Source organism: Aythya fuligula, chromosome 2, assembly GCF_009819795.1.
Source record: "Aythya fuligula isolate bAytFul2 chromosome 2, bAytFul2.pri, whole genome shotgun sequence".
Classification (NCBI taxonomy): domain Eukaryota; kingdom Metazoa; phylum Chordata; class Aves; order Anseriformes; family Anatidae; genus Aythya; species Aythya fuligula.
Window position 1 is genome coordinate 58,233,982 of NC_045560.1, and position 18,755 is coordinate 58,252,736.

Sequence of the window (18,755 nt, forward strand, 5' to 3'; positions counted from 1 at the left end):
CATGTGACATTCTGCTTGTACGTGCTGCTCGTCTGGTGAAATAGCTGTACAAACAAGCCCTGATCCAAGCCAGACTGCAGGAAGAATACGGGGCTCTTTCCATTTGCTTCAGTAATGAGGTTTGTTGGATTATGCTGAAAATTGCTTTTTGGGGAGAGAAATAACATCACTGGCTAAAGCAGAGGACCAAAACGTGCTGTTTTAAAGCTAAACTTCAGTCACTAATTAGGTCAAGGCATTCTTACTTCTATAAATTTGCGAACTACTCCTCTGTCAAAAACAAAACAAAGAAAGGCAGGAAACTGGACCCTACAAGATTTGTGTACAAAGAAACATTTAATAAACAGCCTTTAATAATGTTTTGCTTTCCCACAAGGAAATGTCAAAAGGAAAAGAGTTTATTGCATACTGGTAAGAAGAGTGCAACATCAGCACTGATAAATTCCTGCCATCAGTGTGCACAGACACTGGAGCAAATGATTCTTTCCAAGTCTGGTTTAAACATTTCTCATTAGCTACTCTACATCAGATATGGAGATGATGACAGAAGTGAAATCTAGTAGCAGCTAAAATGCTACTGCAGTAATTATAAGATAGCTCTTTATCTAGAGGAGCTGCCAGCAGTCCATATTAATTTATCTAAGAGGCTTCATACTGGAGCAAATAGTAATAGCAAACGAGATAACAGAAGAAGAGAAAACTGAGATAAATAACTGCAAATATTCCATCTGTCTCACAGTAGCTACTAAACGATGGTGTTTTTTTGTTTTGTTTTGTTTTGGTTTGTTTTTTTTTGTTTGTTTGTTTTTTTTTTTTTTAAAAAAAGACTATAAATACACTATCTTCACTATTCAAACCTTTGTTTTAATTTCACCTTTTCTTCAGTGTGTGTTTTCTTTACCTGTAGCTTTTTTGCAAAGAAAGCTCATAAAAATCCAGAGATTTTTAAATAGAAACAAAGCTGTGTTATCATGTTCAAATTCCTCAAATAACTCTTTTTTTGAGTGTTTACATGAATTTTTGATTATTCTGAAAGACTGTCGATATTCAAAGTGTTATAATTCTCTTGAGGGACAGCACATGCACACCTCAGGTGAGTTGTCACAGAATTTAGATTTTTTTTGCATAGCTTGGAGCTGATATAGTATGTAGTATAATGATATACTATATACTATAAGGGGAAGTTAAATCATCTCCAGAGTTCTAGTTTGGCAGGCATGAAATGTAACTCCTACTCCTGAAGGCACGATGTCTTAAACACCCAGAAAGGCTTGTCCTTCAAATTCTCATATTTTTTTGTCATTTTACCATGGCTATTCTTAAAATGCATTGAAGTAACAGCACCTATATTTTAAAAGAGTCAACATTTATTAAACTCTTTTCAACCAGTTTTTCTATGGCACTTCAACAAATTCAGGTAGGTGTGTATGAATGTTTTCACACAGCTACAGTGTAGATACAATCAATAATATTTTTGGCATGAGATACACAGACACCATTTTTTAGACTGTTTTATGTGAGACTGACTGGTTACCTAGTCCATTTCCTAAGACCATGAACAAACACTAAGAATCAGCTCTAAATCCAGCTTTTACCTGCTCCTGCAAAGCTTGTTTCCCTTTTGGACATCCTTATGAATCTGCACATGGATTGAAGGGGAGAATAAAAGATACCTTCATTTTCGATAAAAGCAACTGCGCCACAAGCAGCCAGAATTTCCCTAAATGGAGGACTCCCTTACTTCTTCTTCAGACAGCCTTAAGCTTTGAATAACATCCCAAAATGCACTATGGTTTCTGTATCAAAACATCTGATCTATACCATTTGTGCTCTTTTTCTTCTGGAAGCCTTCTATAACAGCTGTATTTCCTCAGACTTGGAACATCTTTGTTCTGAAGCCTGCAGTTTATTAGGTATCATTAAAATTTTAGTGATGGTAGTGGCAAGAGCAGATTTATTTTTATGCATTTCAAAGTCAACACTCATATAAGATTATTTGGAGATATTTCCTAGAATACTATAACAGCAGTGACTAAACTCCTCTGAGGTGGGAACTGCCTTCTGTTCTGCTTCGTATAGCCCCTTCCACAGATGCTCAGAAGCTCTCACAAGACAAATAATAAATAATAACTCTCATGCTCCTGCATTGAGTTTTATAGAAAAACCAACGCCACACTCCTGATACCGCAAGGACACAAATGATTTCTCCATGTTTTCATGGTTTGTGTGCTTTCACCACAATAATAAAGCATTGCTACATTCAAACCTTTCCGGTCAAATCTCACAAACCCAAAATAATCACAAAAAGGATTGGACTGTAACAGAGAGCTGGCTTTGAGACAAACACTGGCATGACCAGCAGCACTGCAATAGTTAACAGCGTTGCCGCGCAAGTGGTAATAATAGGCTCCAACATTAATCCCCTATTGAGTAGACTGGGAAAAGCTCATACTTTCTTTGGTTCTCTTGTTCCAGTCTGGCTGGCTGCTAATTCAAAACATAGTCATATATCAGTTTACATCGTGAAGGTCAGATCCACAAGGCCAGAAACGTTTCCTCCCTAATCAGGAGTGCAGACTAGGGAAATCTGTGCAAGCGCACACACAAATCCAACCCATTAGGATGTCTGGATCTCCCATTCCTGTGGATTTATCACAAATGTTGAACAGAGTGTTTTATTTCAGGACAGAAGTATGCTTTTGGAATGACCCTTTCCAACTGTCCCTACTTCGGTTCACACTGTGCGGTGATCTTCAGGCACAAAATCTCAATTCTCTCCTGGTGGATCTGAACTGAAAGGTGCCCTACAGCTATCCAAGGGTGCTCTGTCAGCCAGACTGGAACTGCTTGAAAGCCAAGCCCTCCAAAATGAGTTCAGCAGCTGTTTGCTTCTGAAAACCTGTTCCTCAAGGTTTGCTCCATGTCATTAATGTAGATACAGCCATTGCACCAGTCACCTTCTTAGTCTCCAAATTTTTTTCCACATTAAAACCAGTACAAAAAAAAGAAAAGCATGTGAACTTCACAGTCTCCCAGGTTGTTGCTTTACGGGAACCAAAAAAAATAATCTCACCTCACGTCAGGTTTTGGAAGGGAAGTGAGAAAGGACTGATGGGTGCTGCTGCCTGCTATTACCCTGGCTACTTAGATTAGGAACCTGAGAGGACAGAGACAAAACACTTCCAAAGACATCAAGGGCCAACTGTTTCTTGGAGACTGGACACACTAATCATTTTTCATTTGGCAGCAGTATGTGTCAGAATGAATCACTGATTATTTCCTTTAATACCAAACATTCAGCCAGCAGGGGCAAGGATGTATTTCACAATTTATACTTCTAATTTATTCTAATTCTAATTTATTGGGGTGTCTTGAGCAACACCCTGGTTGATAAGGTAAATTACAGAGGCATAGCAGGGAGGATTTTTCACTCCCAGCTAATCCCCTGTGTGTGCAGGTTACCTATCAAAGAAATACAGGATATATCTTTATAGCCCTTGATACAACGTCTGAGCTATGAAACCTGGCTGAATGAGTTCATCCAATATGCAACAGCTCTGTGGACATTCTGTTTACAGCAGACCACCAGAAGTGATGCTTTTGCCTGTTTTTACTGAAGCAAGGTAGTCCTTCATGAGTTGTCTGCACTGCTGCAGAATAGGCATAGAGTATTCCATAATGCCTAGAAATGGCAGCCTTCTCATCTGTTCAAATAAAACAGTCAAAGGCAATCCTAACTGTAAACACAAGTAATTATTAAGGCCAACAAACCAAACTGCTTTCAGTGCATCTGTTTTGAATCCAGTCTCTATTTTTTTCTTTTTTGTCTGTTTTGTTTTCCTAAAATATTTTAAATTCCAGAAGCCTACCTTTATTTTCAAAACAGGGTATTTTATGAGGTTACTCACAGGACAAAGTATTGAAGCCTGGCTTCCTGCACCCCACACTCTTTTCCACAGCCATCCTCATCCTCCCCTTCTCCAAGTCACATAAATAGACCGAACTCCTTTTCCAGTGCCTACCACTATGCCAAACAGGGCTCCTCTGCACTCTCTGACCTCCCATCCAGCTCATTCTTGTATCCCCTACCCTGCCAACACCTGTGTTCCCCACATCCTCAGCACACGATGCCGACCCTTCTGATCTTGTCCACTAAAGCACCCGACCAACACTTTCACTCCCTACGATTGCTCCAAAAGCCCCTCACAACCTCTTATGCTTTACCTGGTTTTGTTTGGCTTGCTGACTAGGCAAGGCAAAACACTGAACTGAAACACCTGAGATTTGAACTGAAACACTGAACTGAAATATCTGAAAACACTGAACTGAAATATCTGCTAAGGGCTAGGCACGCTTATCTAAACAGGTACCGGCAGCATTTCACCAATATTTCCCTTGTAGAATGCACAATTTACAAATTACAAATTTGTATAAATTTTCAAATGTACTGATATGAGTCCATCTTCTTTACCAAGCCACTGTTTTTCAGAAAACATTTAGAGCTTCACATTTTAAGACCTCTAATCCACTGAGGAATGTGACTGAAACTGATCCACCATGTTCAAAACTTACCAGAGGGAAAAGAGTTAATGCAGACTTCAGTGGGACCATTTCCATAGGAACCAAGCCAGATCAAAATGCTTGTTTTATATTGAAGTGAAACAATTAGGTAAATGTCCATTGAAAGCATTTCTTATTACTTTTCTGTGGGGCTGCCTTTACACAGATGGAGATGCCAAAAATATGCTAATGGCTGAATACAGCTTCCAATGTGCAAAAGAAAAAAAAAAAAAAAAAAAAAGAAAAAGTCATCTGGGACTCCAGACTGCCTCAGTCTATAATTATTATTGTTCATATCAAAATATCCTCTGGCTATACAGGAAAGGCATTCTGTTTCACAGGGTTTTTTAATGATTCATATTCTTGACTTGTAAAACCTCTCATCTGTCACAGATTACTCAAGGACTTGTGAGAGGAAACCCTGAAAACATTATGCTTTCTTTATATAGAAGGCATTTTCCACAAAATCCAAATGGCTGAAAATAAAGTGTCTTGAAATTTCAATAAACTGTCGATAGAAAGGATTCTCATATCTCTGTTGAAGAGAAAGTCAGGGCCAGGACTGCAACTAGAAATTCAGGAGGAGAAGAAATCTTGTTGTATATAAACCCACTTAAAGTTTATACTCAGTGGATCTGTATTAGCCTGTAATTACCATCATCTCTTATTACTCCAATGCTTACAACTAAAAAAAAGTAGCAAGAAGACCAAAGGGGAAGGGGGAAGAGGGACTTACCAATGAGATACATGCCAATCCAGTCCCCTGCATCCACTTCCTCCTTTATATCCCAGTATATCACTAGGTCCTGTGAGTGCCCGATGGAGTAGTAGGAGCTGCTGACCATCAGGGTCGATCGGCTGTCCGAAGTGACAAGGTCCGTGTCACTGGTAGACCTAGGAATAGTGACTGTCTCGTGGGAGTTGTTCCTGATGTCCATGTTATGGAACTGGTCAGGGTTATAGCTGTATCTGAGGGGCTCCTTGCACCGGCGCCGATTTTGTGAGTTCCTTGATGGAGACGCCATGGCTGCCAGGCCCAGGAACCTGTTTTGGTACAGATTCTGTGAAGAAAAAAAAAAGAAAGGATAGTATTTACAGTATGATTCATGTTTCAATGATGTCAAAGCTTATGAAAATTAGTGCATCGGAATGAGAAAGCAAGAAAAGAGCATCTGGCACCGCAAAAAAGAGATACAGAAAGGTTCAGCAGGCAACAGAGGCTGCTACTTCAACTTCTACTCCTCAATTCTTACCACGAAAAGAAGTGCAAAAGCAAGCCTTATACCACCGAGCCCAGCTGCAATCGGCAGTGTGTGAGAGAATCAATAGTAGCTAGCTTCCTCCAAGTTAATACGCGTATCCAGACACCAACACTGTGACTATCAATCAGATGGAGAGCAGTTCTCTTTCAGCATCAGGAGGTAGCCTTCCCATATTTGACTCATGGAGTCAATCTTCCTAGTAATCCTTGTTACATTTGCAGAGGAATCTTTTGCCACAGAGAACCCATCCCATTTGGTGGAGTGGTTAACAATGAGTAAGAGCCTCATGTCTGAAGAGTTCGAGCAATGAAAACGGAGTTGTCCCTGATACCAAAATAAAGACATTTTCACTGGACTGTAAATACAAACTGAGTGTTGCAGAGTCTCCACAGAGCTGACAGCTTCTCATACTATTGCCCTGCTTTGTTTTTTGCAGGAGAGTGGAAGATACTATGCACACCCTCTCTGGCAGAGATTTGGGAACATACTGGACAATTAATGGGAGTGGAGGAGATTACTGCAGAGTAGTCATCGTGTCAGCAGTTGAAAAATTATTTAAATTCCAACCTACTCTCCTTCCTCGAGGCAAGCCGAGTGACTTGTACAAAATGCGTCATGGTGCACGAGTTCTTGTGAGTTGGCAGATGGAGAATGCTTAAGTTATGATGGGTTAATTTAGATGTGAAGACCTGCCTTGATACTGATCAAAATACTGGTTATTGCTTACTTCTGTGCTGTTTGTTTTCCCACTTTTCTTCCCTGCTTTCCCTTTTCTCTCCCTGCAGCTCTGCTATTTCAATCACTTGGCTTTTCATTATTCATTAGTTTTCCATTATCCATCTGTTGCCAACCATGCTGTCAAGTCCGTTAGACACAAACCCAGACAGCTTTCCAGTACGCTATGAAATGCTTTTCACATGACCAGAAGTCAAATCATCCTTTTGAACTCAAACAAATTAAGTGGAAGAAAAATCTTAGCTCTTTTGTCCAGCCAAGCAGACATTTAACCCTGGTATCTATTAAGACTATGGTAGTACAGGAGAAAAATCAGCCCTGAAAAAGCAAAACATATTGTTTATTAAATAATATCAATTTTTGCAGAATAATTAAGACACCTATTATTATGTCCTACAATTCCATTGCACAAAAGCTGTACGGAGAGAGCAAAAAATTCACCCAGCATGTTTTTACCCTTAGAACATGCTGTCACTTCGCAGAAAGTGCCCTACAACGCTTACAATCCAATGACCCAAATCCTCACTTACTGCATTAAACTGGGTTTATAGCAAAAATAGCTCCAGCGGGGATGCCACACCTTAGAGTGAATGCTGGCACGATGGAAGCGAACAATGCAAAAGGTTGCAATAGAAATAGAGGAACAGAAGGAAGCATGTCTGGGGGGGGATGAAGTGCATGCACTGCTCACATCAGATAGCATTTGTTATGCACCTAATCCTACTTTTGCTTTTTCTTTTCTAACAGTTACTTTTATTCACTGTTTGAAACAAACAAAAAAAAAAGAGAGTCCACAGTATATAAAACAGTGCACCCTGCAAACAGAAAATGCATCATCTTCATAAACAAACAAACAAACAAACAAAAAAAAAAAACTTATTGTATGCTGTGTACATATTTAAAACTGGGAAGCACTTCTGTGCATGCACAACTACCAGGCTCTAGGCAGTAATTTAAACCAATAGAAATTCCTGCCACTTTGTCAAGAAGGTATATGCTGTCACAACAGCACCTGGGAAGACTATTATTGGTTTTGTAATGGTGAGATAGGAATATAAAGAATTTCAAGCCCACTCTTCTTGTATTGGTCTGCCTCATTAACATGGCTTCCTTTGCTCATAGTGCACTACCCACAAGGTACATGTATTTCAGTTCGAAGGCAGACCTTTTATTTCTGGTGACAAAGTACTCCAGGGAACAGTGGTTCTACAGATACTTCCATTTTTGAATGGTAATGGTAGAGTGTATTAATTAATTGCATACTTTCAAATTAAAGCAGAATTAACAAACGTGACTTTTTCACCTTCAGCATGACTTTAACCCATTTTAATGAAAAATGGTATATTCATCAATATGTTTGAATTCTCTAAGTTCCCATTTGCTTGTATATCAATGTCAATGGCATGAACAGCAAAGCCTGAAAGTAATCCAGAAGGTTACATTCTCCAGAAATCTGTCTCCCTTATTTCCAGCATTGATTCAACACAAATCATCTAAAAAAAGGAAATCCCCAAACAGAAAAACAAAACAAAAACAAAACAAAAACAAAACAAAAAACAAACAAACAAACAAACAAAAAAAAAAACAAAACAAAACAAAAAAAAAACAAAACAAAACAAAACAAAACCAAAAAACAACAAACAAACAAACAAACAAAAACACCAAGCAAATAGGACAATATAGTGAGCCATAATTATCTGGATTCAATAACGTCATCAAAATATATATGCACAGATGTATGAATAAGTAGAAAAAAGGTTAGGAAAAATAGTTAGTCCACGTGTGATTAACAGTTTTGAATGTTTTTCATGTAATTCCAACAATATCTGCCTGTAAAATGTGCACGCAGCCCCTAAGCCCTGATTCCCGACCACAGTAAAATGGCTTACAAATTATAAAGAGGTCCTCTCTATTCCTTGTGGAAGCAATCTGATCCACCATATATACCTAGCACATCAAAAATGAACCTTTTTTTTTTTTTTTGGAGGGGGGGGGTATGGGTTGAGATCATATTTATTTCCTCTGTTCCTTAGAGGCATAGGTACACTAAGCACACTGTATACACTTAGCTGTAGCCTAATTTTTAATAAAGAGTGTACAATGTACATTATAGAGCAAGAATAACAGATGGCCAAATGTTGCCCCAACAACACAACACAACAGTATTTCAGATTTTGTCCTAAAAGGGCCTGTCTTGCCATATTTAGATACATCACACACCTATGATGTGTCCAACGTGAGCTCAAGCATGTCCTAAATCAAGGACGCCAATATTGCCTTGGTGACTGTCCTGCTGCTTGGCTATTCCCTCTGAATTCATCTGGTGCAGGGGGAACAATGTGACAGGAATGGACAGTATTTCAGTTATATCAGCAATCCAGTTACTTTTGTGTTCAACACCCGAAGTAACAGATTGAAAAGTCTCTCTCTCTTGACATTCCTCATTTGAATGAACATAATGCATAGTAATGTGATAGGACATCCATAAGTAATTTTAGTTTACTGAACTAAGAAGAAATGTAGAGTTAAATTAATATCCAGTCAAGGACAACATGAAAAAAAATCATCACAGTTGGACAACAAATAGGTTTTCTACTGCTATCAGCTTTGTAAATTAGCATTTCCTCCAATTAATTTAGTAACTACATTTCTTTTTGATATCAGAAAGAGCCCTTTTGTAGCCAGACAGCTCAGCAACAAGTATTTAGCCATAAAATAACAATGTGCAGAGTAAAACTAGCTATATAAAAGTCCTACTCAAAATGACATTTCTGGAGAATTATCTGTGGGCAGACCTTGCCTCTTATTTACATCACTTAGCCCATCTGACAAAACAAATGTCAGATAAGAATGAATTTTAGCAGAAGGGTGCAGTCAAAAGGAAGCAGCAGACAAGATCTGATTGTAAAGAAAACAGATCTCAAAGATGCACATATAGAGAACCTATAATCAGTAAATACTGAGAAAAACAGTTCACAGATTTTATTTCCACATTCTCCCCCTTTCACACTCACACCTCTCTTGTTGCCTGGTTTTTGGCACCGGGCAGCAAAATTGCTGCAACCCCTGCCTTTTCCTTCACTGCCCCAAAAACTAGTACCATCTCCCTCTCTGAGATTATCGGTCGTCTTCCTAGTGAATTTCTCCAAAGGATTCAGAGCTGCCATGCAGCAACTTCTGCTGGAGAGATGTAGTGCTTCACGTCTGGGGAGGTGATATTACTTGGTATTATTTTACGTCATGCCAGAAGGGTACATGATGCTTTAGCCATACAGAGACAGATCCCAGCTAAGCATCTGCAAGGATCCAGCTCTATTGTCTGCTCAGGAGATTCAGAACTGGCTTTTAGATACCCAAACTGACAACCAGTTACTTCCTACAGCTGTGTTGACAGAGAGGTATTTGTGCAGTCGGGATGGTGGTAGGAGAGACTTTTACTGTCCATACTGAAGATATTATACGATTGAAATACAACTCATCACTATTGTGATGTATTGGCAGAAGAGGAGGTTACAAGAAACAAGGAGACAATAGCCAGCATGACAGTGGGCTCAAATTGAGGGATATGTAGCTTTACAGACGTCTGCAGGCATCACTGCAACCAGAATTTCAAGGGCAAGTACTGAGAAAGATAGGGAGGTAGTTTTCTGTGATGGAAAGCCTGAGACAGAGCACATTTACTTGTCCAAAAATTTAACAGGACTGTAGCCAAGTCTAACATCATGGGAAAATCAGATGTGTAGTCAGACTCTTGTTTTTTTATTGGGAGATAAAGGTTCTCCTTATAAGCCCTACAAATGACAACTAAACGCTTATGATTTTGTAAAAGAGAAAGAGGAATCAAGAGAGATAAAAAATTAGGCTAGCCTTGTGAAAGAGATAAATTATGACAGAAGTCTTCTGAGCAGCTTTAAGTAAGATAAGGTTACATGTATCAAGTAGGATATTGCACTAGCAGAAATATAAGGTAGTAACAGCTTCTAGGAAAGATTCAGTTGGGTGGTTGAGAGACAACATAAAAAGATTTTAAAGACCTAGTCGTGGCCTGCATGTGAACACTCAGGGCAAAATCTCAAGACTGAGCCAGAAAGACAAGCAATAACGTAGCACTACCTACAGCGGGGGGGGAAGCGATGGGACTCTGCCAAAGCTTCGAGGCAGACCAACTTCAAGGTGAGCCTACCAAAAGGGCTTTCAGTACATAAAACTTTTATTAGAGCACAAATTAAACCCCAGTAACTTCTTCAAGAGAGAAAACTCAGCTCTGTTGGGTCAAAGAGTAAAAAGGTTGGGTGAAAGCAAGAAAATGAAAACAAATATTTCCCTGTGATGCTCTCCTGCTTTTCACAGCCCCAGAGACGTGCTGTAGGGTCTGCTTCTTCCCAGCAGCATTCCCATCTCCACTGATGCTGCTGCTGCTCTCAATCTCTTCCCCCGTCTGTTGCCCCACCACCCATAGCCCTGGAGGTCCCTTGTGCTCAGCAGCTTCCAGGGGAGGCACACTCTCCCTCTGACAAACTCTGAGCAAGAGAAAAGTAAAAGAAATGCACAGATTTCCTCCTGTTTGCCTAGGGATGGTTCTCTTAACAGGGCATGTGATATCCACCCTGGAAATTACCCACAAAGAGAACATTTGCATTTTCCTTCACTGAGGATGCACTACAATCAACTACATGAAGTGCAAGGCAATGCAAGGTTAAGTAGAAATATAGATTTAAATAAGCTGTAATCAAGGTTACAGTTTCAGCTTCCATTATAACTGCCCCCAACTACTCCCACCTATCACAGCTATTTATTTCTTTCTCAACACATGAGCAAAAATCCCTTTGGACATTTGAATTTTGGAAGAATTGTTAGTGTAACTGTTAGCACAAATATATATACATATATATATTTGTAAAGCATGGCTTACAGTGCAGCAAAATCCAGTAAACAAGGTCTTACAGTGCAAGCAGCTGTACAAAATCCTCTGCAAATGGTTCAGCCATCCACCATGAAAATCATCAGCCTTGGGATTGCTACAGAGCCAAAGAATTTGGACAGCAAGATAACTTTACAGGATCGGACCCTATACTTGTGAGGCACAAGAGTGGTTTCTCAGAGCTCCAAATGAATCATTTAATAGCATGACAGAGTCACAGGATCCCAGAGTCTAATGAAAACCTTTTTTCCTGAAAGGTTTTAAAGAGTGTCCAGATGACACTGCTGCCCCTGGGAAGGCTGAAATGAAGGAGGTTGCAAATGTTTCAAAGGGATGCACGCCACACTAACACCAAAAAATGTTCAGTGCATTTGTCTTAATATTGCACATCTTTGGCACACTGTATATATATTTATTTATGCCTATAATAAACACTAATCGGAAATCAAAGCCATTACACATCTGCAGTGGGTCAAAAGGACATTAATAGGGAGTTCATTTTTCCATTTCCTGACCTTTGCACATTTCCAGTCGAGCTTTACTGCTATGTTAATGCATCCTCTTGCATTTAACTTTGCTTCAGTGATGTGCAAATCATTGCAAAAATTTGAATCAAAATGAAAGAGTTGGCCTCGAGGTCAGACTGGCAAGGTTTGGTGCTGGTGTGTGGGATTGATTCCCGATGCAGGCATATTAGTGATAAGGCAGCAAAAGCTAGCAGCAGTAACCAGACACACTTTTAGCATCTACAAAGTGCATCCAACAGCAACTGCCCCTGGCAATTAAGAGCAGTCCGTATTTTCTGAGAGCACATGAACAATCTTGTGGGCACGAGCAGATAGGAGCTAGACTATTGGGCATAATGATTGAAGGCAAATTCTTGGAGTTCAGATAAAGTAAGAAAAACAGTTAATGATGCTTTTTCTCTACTCCTTCTGGATAAGTAAGAAAAAAGTGCTGACTAGTGAACCCAAGAGATTATGCTGAAAGGCATGCACATCACATTTCCAATTAAATGACTCCAAGAATTAAGATCTGCACTCCTGAAAGTGTGTAAACAAAACAAGCCTCTGTGGAAAACTGACATTTCACTGGGTTTGGATGGGATCACTCCAAGCTTGAACATTGTAGACTACTTATGTCTCACCCTAGGCGCAATTAACAGTGTTGCATTCAACAAGTTGGTATTGACACAGTGACAATCCAGCCACAGTTCACTACAGAAGGCACTTGGACGTTTCTGCAACAGAATGCAGCTAAGAACAAAACTGAATTCTTAACTTCTCTGAAATCAGTAGCATGAAAAAAATACTTTCTCAGCAATTTGACGCAGTGAAGAATGAGAAACAGTCATCAGGCTTACCCGTTATAGAAAAAAAGGTCTGAAAACATTGCCAATATTTAAAAAATATATATATCCTTGTACACGACAACAGGTAAACATGCAATATGGCCTGAATATAAAAACACAAAAAGATAAGTCTAAGGAAATAATAAAAGGGTCAGTATAGTAACATTTGAAGCCATGATAATACCGCATAGCTTCACTCTGTTCTTTTCACACTGCAAAATGAAAGAAAGTACCTGACGATCTGCTCATATGCCACTATCAAAAACTCTGAAGTCCAAAACGCTAACCTTTGCTAGGACTTTATGACACACGGAACAGGAAATCTGTATTTTGGCTTGGTTTTAAACATCAGGAGCAGGCACAGAAGTGGTGCTACACTGCTGCAGTACTAGACAGGCAGCACAGCGACTGCCTCTCAACAGGTGCAAGATGAGGCATTTGGCTGGTAGGAGAACGAGCCCTCTCCTAACATCCATTCTCATGTCCATCAACGCCAGCTTCACAGATACAGTCCTGGTGACTGCGATGCCAAAGACTAAACATCTCCACTTCTCAACTTTTCAAAGCCAAGGACAATATTTACAAGCAACAATCACTTTAAGAAAAGCAACAACAAACAGATCAAAGTTTCTTTGATCTGGTGTTTAAAGAAACATTCTCAGCAGAGAGACGTCCAAAAGAGCCCACATGCCCCCCATGTCAGCGAATTTATTTCAAGTCTCCTCACTCTGTTCATCATGTCCAGCTGGACTTTGCTGGTCTCCCAGGAGATCTACTTACTCCAAAGGGGTCTCAGGAGGAGGTAAGAACAGGAGGTGGCTCTCCTCTGCAGGCTGAACACGTTGCTGCTCTTCTGTACAGTGAGCAACTGCTGTTTGTACTGAGAAGCCCTGACCAGATGGATGCCCTGCTTCAGGTTCTGCACAGCACAATAACGACCACTTACCTGATGCATTTTTGTAACCAGCGGCTTCAGTTCTTCCAGTCCTTCCCCCATGCAAAACACCAGTATCTTTAATAGCACTCACAGTGTCCTGGACTCACCCAAGTTCAGCTAAGTACCTAAGTCATCTCATTTCAGACTGTAGGTTTCCAAGACTTCCCGTGTAGGCAGAGGGAGGAGACAGGCTTCTCCAGAAAAAGACTGAGATCCAGGTAAGGCTTTCGCCAAGATTATTCAGCTCCGCCTCTCTTCACCTGTACAAGGAGACTGCAACTGTTGGGATCCTGGGTTAGGGATATTAAGTCAGATGGGATGGAGTAAGACATGTATATAAGCTTCTCAGGATGCAAGATTTTATAGGAAAAACATAACTGGGCAAAGTACACCCAAGGGTGGCAGAAAATGTATATTATAAGTACATTTAAGCATGTGAAACAGAAAACACATCATAAGGCATATTAAAAGAACGTACTAAATTCTACTACCTGATTTTTTAAGATTAGTCTCATTTTCCAGGCAACAATATAAAATTGTTGCAAACAAGATGGTGCTTCTGGAGAAAAATAACCAAGTAAAAGAAATTACACAGCATACTGTACACACTGCATGTACAGGTCTCTTCAAACGTGTAATACCAGTAAATGCAGGAGAGGTTTACAGGAAAAGCTGTGAAGAAGTCTTGCAAAATTTAGGAGATTATGAAGGCAACGATGCAGAGTAAATACGAGCTGCAGAAGGATATCCAGTAATGTACAACGTTTCCCAGAACTGTCAGCTACAATCATTTCTCTGCTCAGAAGTAGCCCCACGTTTCTCAACTCCCCAGAGAGTCCAAAGACTCTTCTGAAAACTTTTTGCTGAAAAAAAAAACGATGTCTGAGTTCTAAAAACCTCAACATTATCTAATGTTGGAGCTATACTATACCTGCCATGATGTATACCTGCTTACTAAAAAACAAAGTTCACGTGATTTCTGTACTGTATACCGCCACCAGATAGAAGAAACAAACAAACAAAAAAATAGTCAAATGTATTACATAGATCTTAGGCACGAGTTATTATTTGTAAAATTCACACACACACAAAAGGCAACAGAAAGCAATCCAGCATAGATATCAAAAGCTTTTCATGTTGATGAGCCCCCCTTCAGACACAAGTACATGTACAAATCTCTGCAAACCACAGGTTCGTGGGAACATATCGGAGGAGTATTTATCTTGCAGAGTTCGCACCTACCTATGCACTACTGCCTCCAACAATGCTTCTCTCCCTGCCCAGACACTCTGCACAGCACACACAGATCCATACACATGTCACAAGGTGCTCATCGCTGCTATTAGTTGCACAATTTCTACAGGCATCACAAGCACCATTCCCTGCAAGAAGAGCGTAAGGCTTCCCTGCTGCCTCCCTTGACTGCAGACTGTCAGTGAGGTCCTGCTCCTCTGTACCACATCCCTCACATCTCATGGTCCCAGGTGACAGTTTGTCTTTCTTCTTCCCATCCCTTTTTATTCTCAGGGCATCTCTTTATCACTCGTTAATATTACCATTCTCCCCTCTCTCCTAGATAGGAAAGGGTAGGGAATGAGGCATTAAATGCTGTATCAGCCATAAGGCAGGCACTGGTTTCCACATGGGGACAATAAACACACAAAACCCAGGAGGGATGGAAAGTAACTCTTCTCATCCACGGTTCCTTCCAGCTGACATCCCACTCCACACCAATGACAGCATTTTAAATCTCATTTCATTCATTGCCTCTAACGTGCTTTTTACCCTGTCTTCATTTCTTATTAAGAGAAAAGTGATTTGAAGTGCCAGTACCTTACCCCCCTCGGGCAGAGAGGCAGGGCAGAGGCAGGTAGCTCTGAGCAGGCGGCTGCGTATTAATGCCTACATCAACCACTCCTTTCATCTCCAAACAACAACAAACCATTGCAGCGAGCCAGCCCCTCAGCTAGACACCAGCTTGTTGTGCATGCCCTTGGCTCCATCTCCTACCTTTCGACAAGGGCTGCAATATTCCCTGACATTTTGAAATTAATTGGCTACAGAGCTCCCATATTATCATGATACCTCCGGACAAATACAGAAATGCCATCGCTTGAGTGTGCTTGGTGCTGCTTCCAATGAAATTAAAGGCAACACTCCCCCCAGCTTCACTGTGGAACAAAGTGACTTTGCAAAACAAAGGAGCATCCAGATAGATCTCAACAGCTGCAGGGAACAAGGGCTGGTCCACAGCTGGATTATCAAAAGTTTGTGCTTTAACTACAGCACTTCAAATATTGTCATCCATGCCTCCACCTATTCTGTTGGAAGATGCATGAAATACCCAGAGCAGCAAGCTGCAATTTAGGGCACAGATTACAGCACTGGCTTTCATTCGAGTTCTCAGAATGACACATAAATCCACCAGTAGATGGGTGAGGATTAATTTAAAATCTTAGTTTTAGACCATGATATCTGCATGTTTTTTTTCCATGCAATTATAATAGTAGAATACAAAACTTTTTCATTCATAACAAAAGCAGCACCCCATGAATTTAAAGCGGAATATGCTTCAGCATTTGCTGTTCTATCATTACCGTATAGTTTTTGTCTGGTGTCACTGACAGGCAGAGTGAAAACTGCGCGCAAGTATTAGGAGTGCAATTGCCACAGTTAAGTGTGCTTGTTCTCAACAGAGACTATGACTTCTTACATCTTTACACTCTTAGGGAAACTATGACAGCATCCTCATATTTTTAATAATTAACAATTTTAAATATACAATCATAGAATATCCTGAATTGGAAAGGACCCATGAAGAACATCAGGTCCAAATCCTGGCTCCACACAGGAAGGAACACCCAAAAATCTGGCCGTATGTCAGAGTGTTGTACAAACGCTTCTTGAACTATGGCAGGCTCGATGGTGTGACCACTGCCCTGAGGAGCCTGTTCTATCTAATGTACATGATACTTTTTTTTTTTTTTTTTTAAATAATCTATTATAACACAGGTTTTAAGAGGATCAGGGAATCTTATTTTGCTCTGAAAAACACCAAAGGAAAATAACTTTATGCTTAGTAATTCCTCAGATCCAGTGTTTTATTCTTAAAAAGAATCCTGATTCCATTGAAAACCTTTGATATTACTGATAAACCACAAGTCAAAACAAAGAGTAAGATTTATCTGTTCCTGGACAGGTGAAACTAGTCTAGACACTCATCTCCATGCCAGGTTCATACTTACTGTTTCATCTTTAATAAAAGCTGTTTATGTTTTGTTTGTATAAATCATAATAAATTGTTATTATAATTGTATTAATGAGAAAGCAAAGAAACTGGGCAAGCTATCTCAAGAGAAGTGAATCATTCTGGTATTACAATCCCTAGTTTGGGAACAAGATTCAAATTTTACGAAGAGAAAATGCAATGTCTTCATCTAGGGCTCAGAAAGTATCTTATATGAGAGAACACAAGCTGTGTTCAGGGACTCTGCTTTCCTCTGGATCACTGCAAGACAAGCCCCAGCTATATGTGGAGGGTTTCCTGGGGGACTGCTAGCCAGGGTTAGACCCAAGGTAGCTTAGTAGTTTCCCCCTGGAAAACAAGAGTGTGCACAAAGTAGATTTTCAAAGCAGAAAACATCCAGTACAACTGAAGCAGAACTTTGTAATTGTGAAATTACAAGTTCTGCACTTCAGACATATTTACTTTGCTGCTAGTACATCTCTAATACAGTGATTATATGTGTTATATATATGTTATATCACAAGATCTTGTGTGCAGGCATATATCTGTTCACTTTATTGTGGGAGGTTCTTTTTCTCTTTTACTCCAGTTCACATGAGTCTGTGATCCTGTGTTCAGAAGGTCTCAGGAGAGTTTTCAAATACGAAGAACACTGACAAGGGTGAGCACAAAAGGTGTATTTCACTTACTCACAGACAAAAGCACATGAATGGCTCTGAAAAAGTTTCAAGCCACAGTTTCATTTCATTTTAATGGGGACTTAAGTCTTATCTAGACTTAACCCAATGCTTTTTTGCTGCCATTGGTTTCCAGCAGAATTACATTTTGTAAGACTGCACTTGTAAAAGTAAGGCCCAGAAAATAATTTTTTAAATTTATTTTTCTGGTAACTACCCCTCCATCAATGAAGTGTCCTAAATCCACCAAGGATTAGCTTCTAGAGCTTTGCAATGAAAGACTAGAGCTAATCAGTATTTATAAAAGCCTGCAGAATTAGATAAATTGGAAAACTATTCTGCTCTGCAGGTGTTAAACCTGAGTTTTGTTTTGGAAGAAAGACTGAGAGACAGACAGACCATCACGCAGCCAGTCATAGTGGCCACATGAACAATCAGATCCCATGAGATTTTTGCTGTAGGACTTGGCTCTGTTCTGTTGAGGACCATGAAAACTACCCGTTGTCTGAAAACTATCTGCTGATTTTATGCACAAATCAATGAAGAACTCTTTGGTTCTTAAAAATTAATAGCATTACTTGTTGTCTAAAATGTTGTTTGACTTAAAAGATGACGTTCAACTTGAACTTAGTAAAATTGGTGTATCCGTGAGGTTAAAATTTGACTTCTGAACAGGTAAATGGTCAAACAGCACAAAAAAATTTTTTGTGGAAGACCTGCAAACAGAAAAGACACTAATTTGACAAATTTATCACTTGTAACCCATTAGGTAATGGCCACATACTAATGTTTCCACTACCTTTTCTCTCAATATTAGTGATAAATTAACTTAATGATTAATGTATTTTCCTAACCTCTAACTAGAAGCTGATTGTTCGTGTTGAAGACATTCGGGTCTGATTCAGAAAAAAATCATGGAAACAAAGCCAAACAGCCTTGTTATCAGTGAAACTATAATGAAGCCATTTTCCTGCAGAGCTGTAACCTTCATCACCAGCAAATTTCTACCAAAGACTCAGATTTTTCCTGTCCATTCCTCTGAAAAAATAAAAAATAAAATAAAAT

General features: G+C 39.7%; 1 protein-coding gene across 3 annotated transcripts in view; it reads right to left on the bottom strand.

Annotated features, from left to right (window-relative positions):
• HECW1 (HECT, C2 and WW domain containing E3 ubiquitin protein ligase 1) overlaps window positions 1-18,755 on the bottom strand; it is a 264,203-nt gene that overhangs the window by 178,828 nt on the left and 66,620 nt on the right. For all 3 annotated transcript variants that reach the window (XM_032182376.1, XM_032182375.1, XM_032182377.1), the window contains exon 2: window positions 5,297-5,621. In XM_032182376.1, coding sequence (XP_032038267.1) covers window positions 5,297-5,621 — 325 coding nt within the window. The remainder of the gene's footprint in view (window positions 1-5,296; window positions 5,622-18,755) is intronic.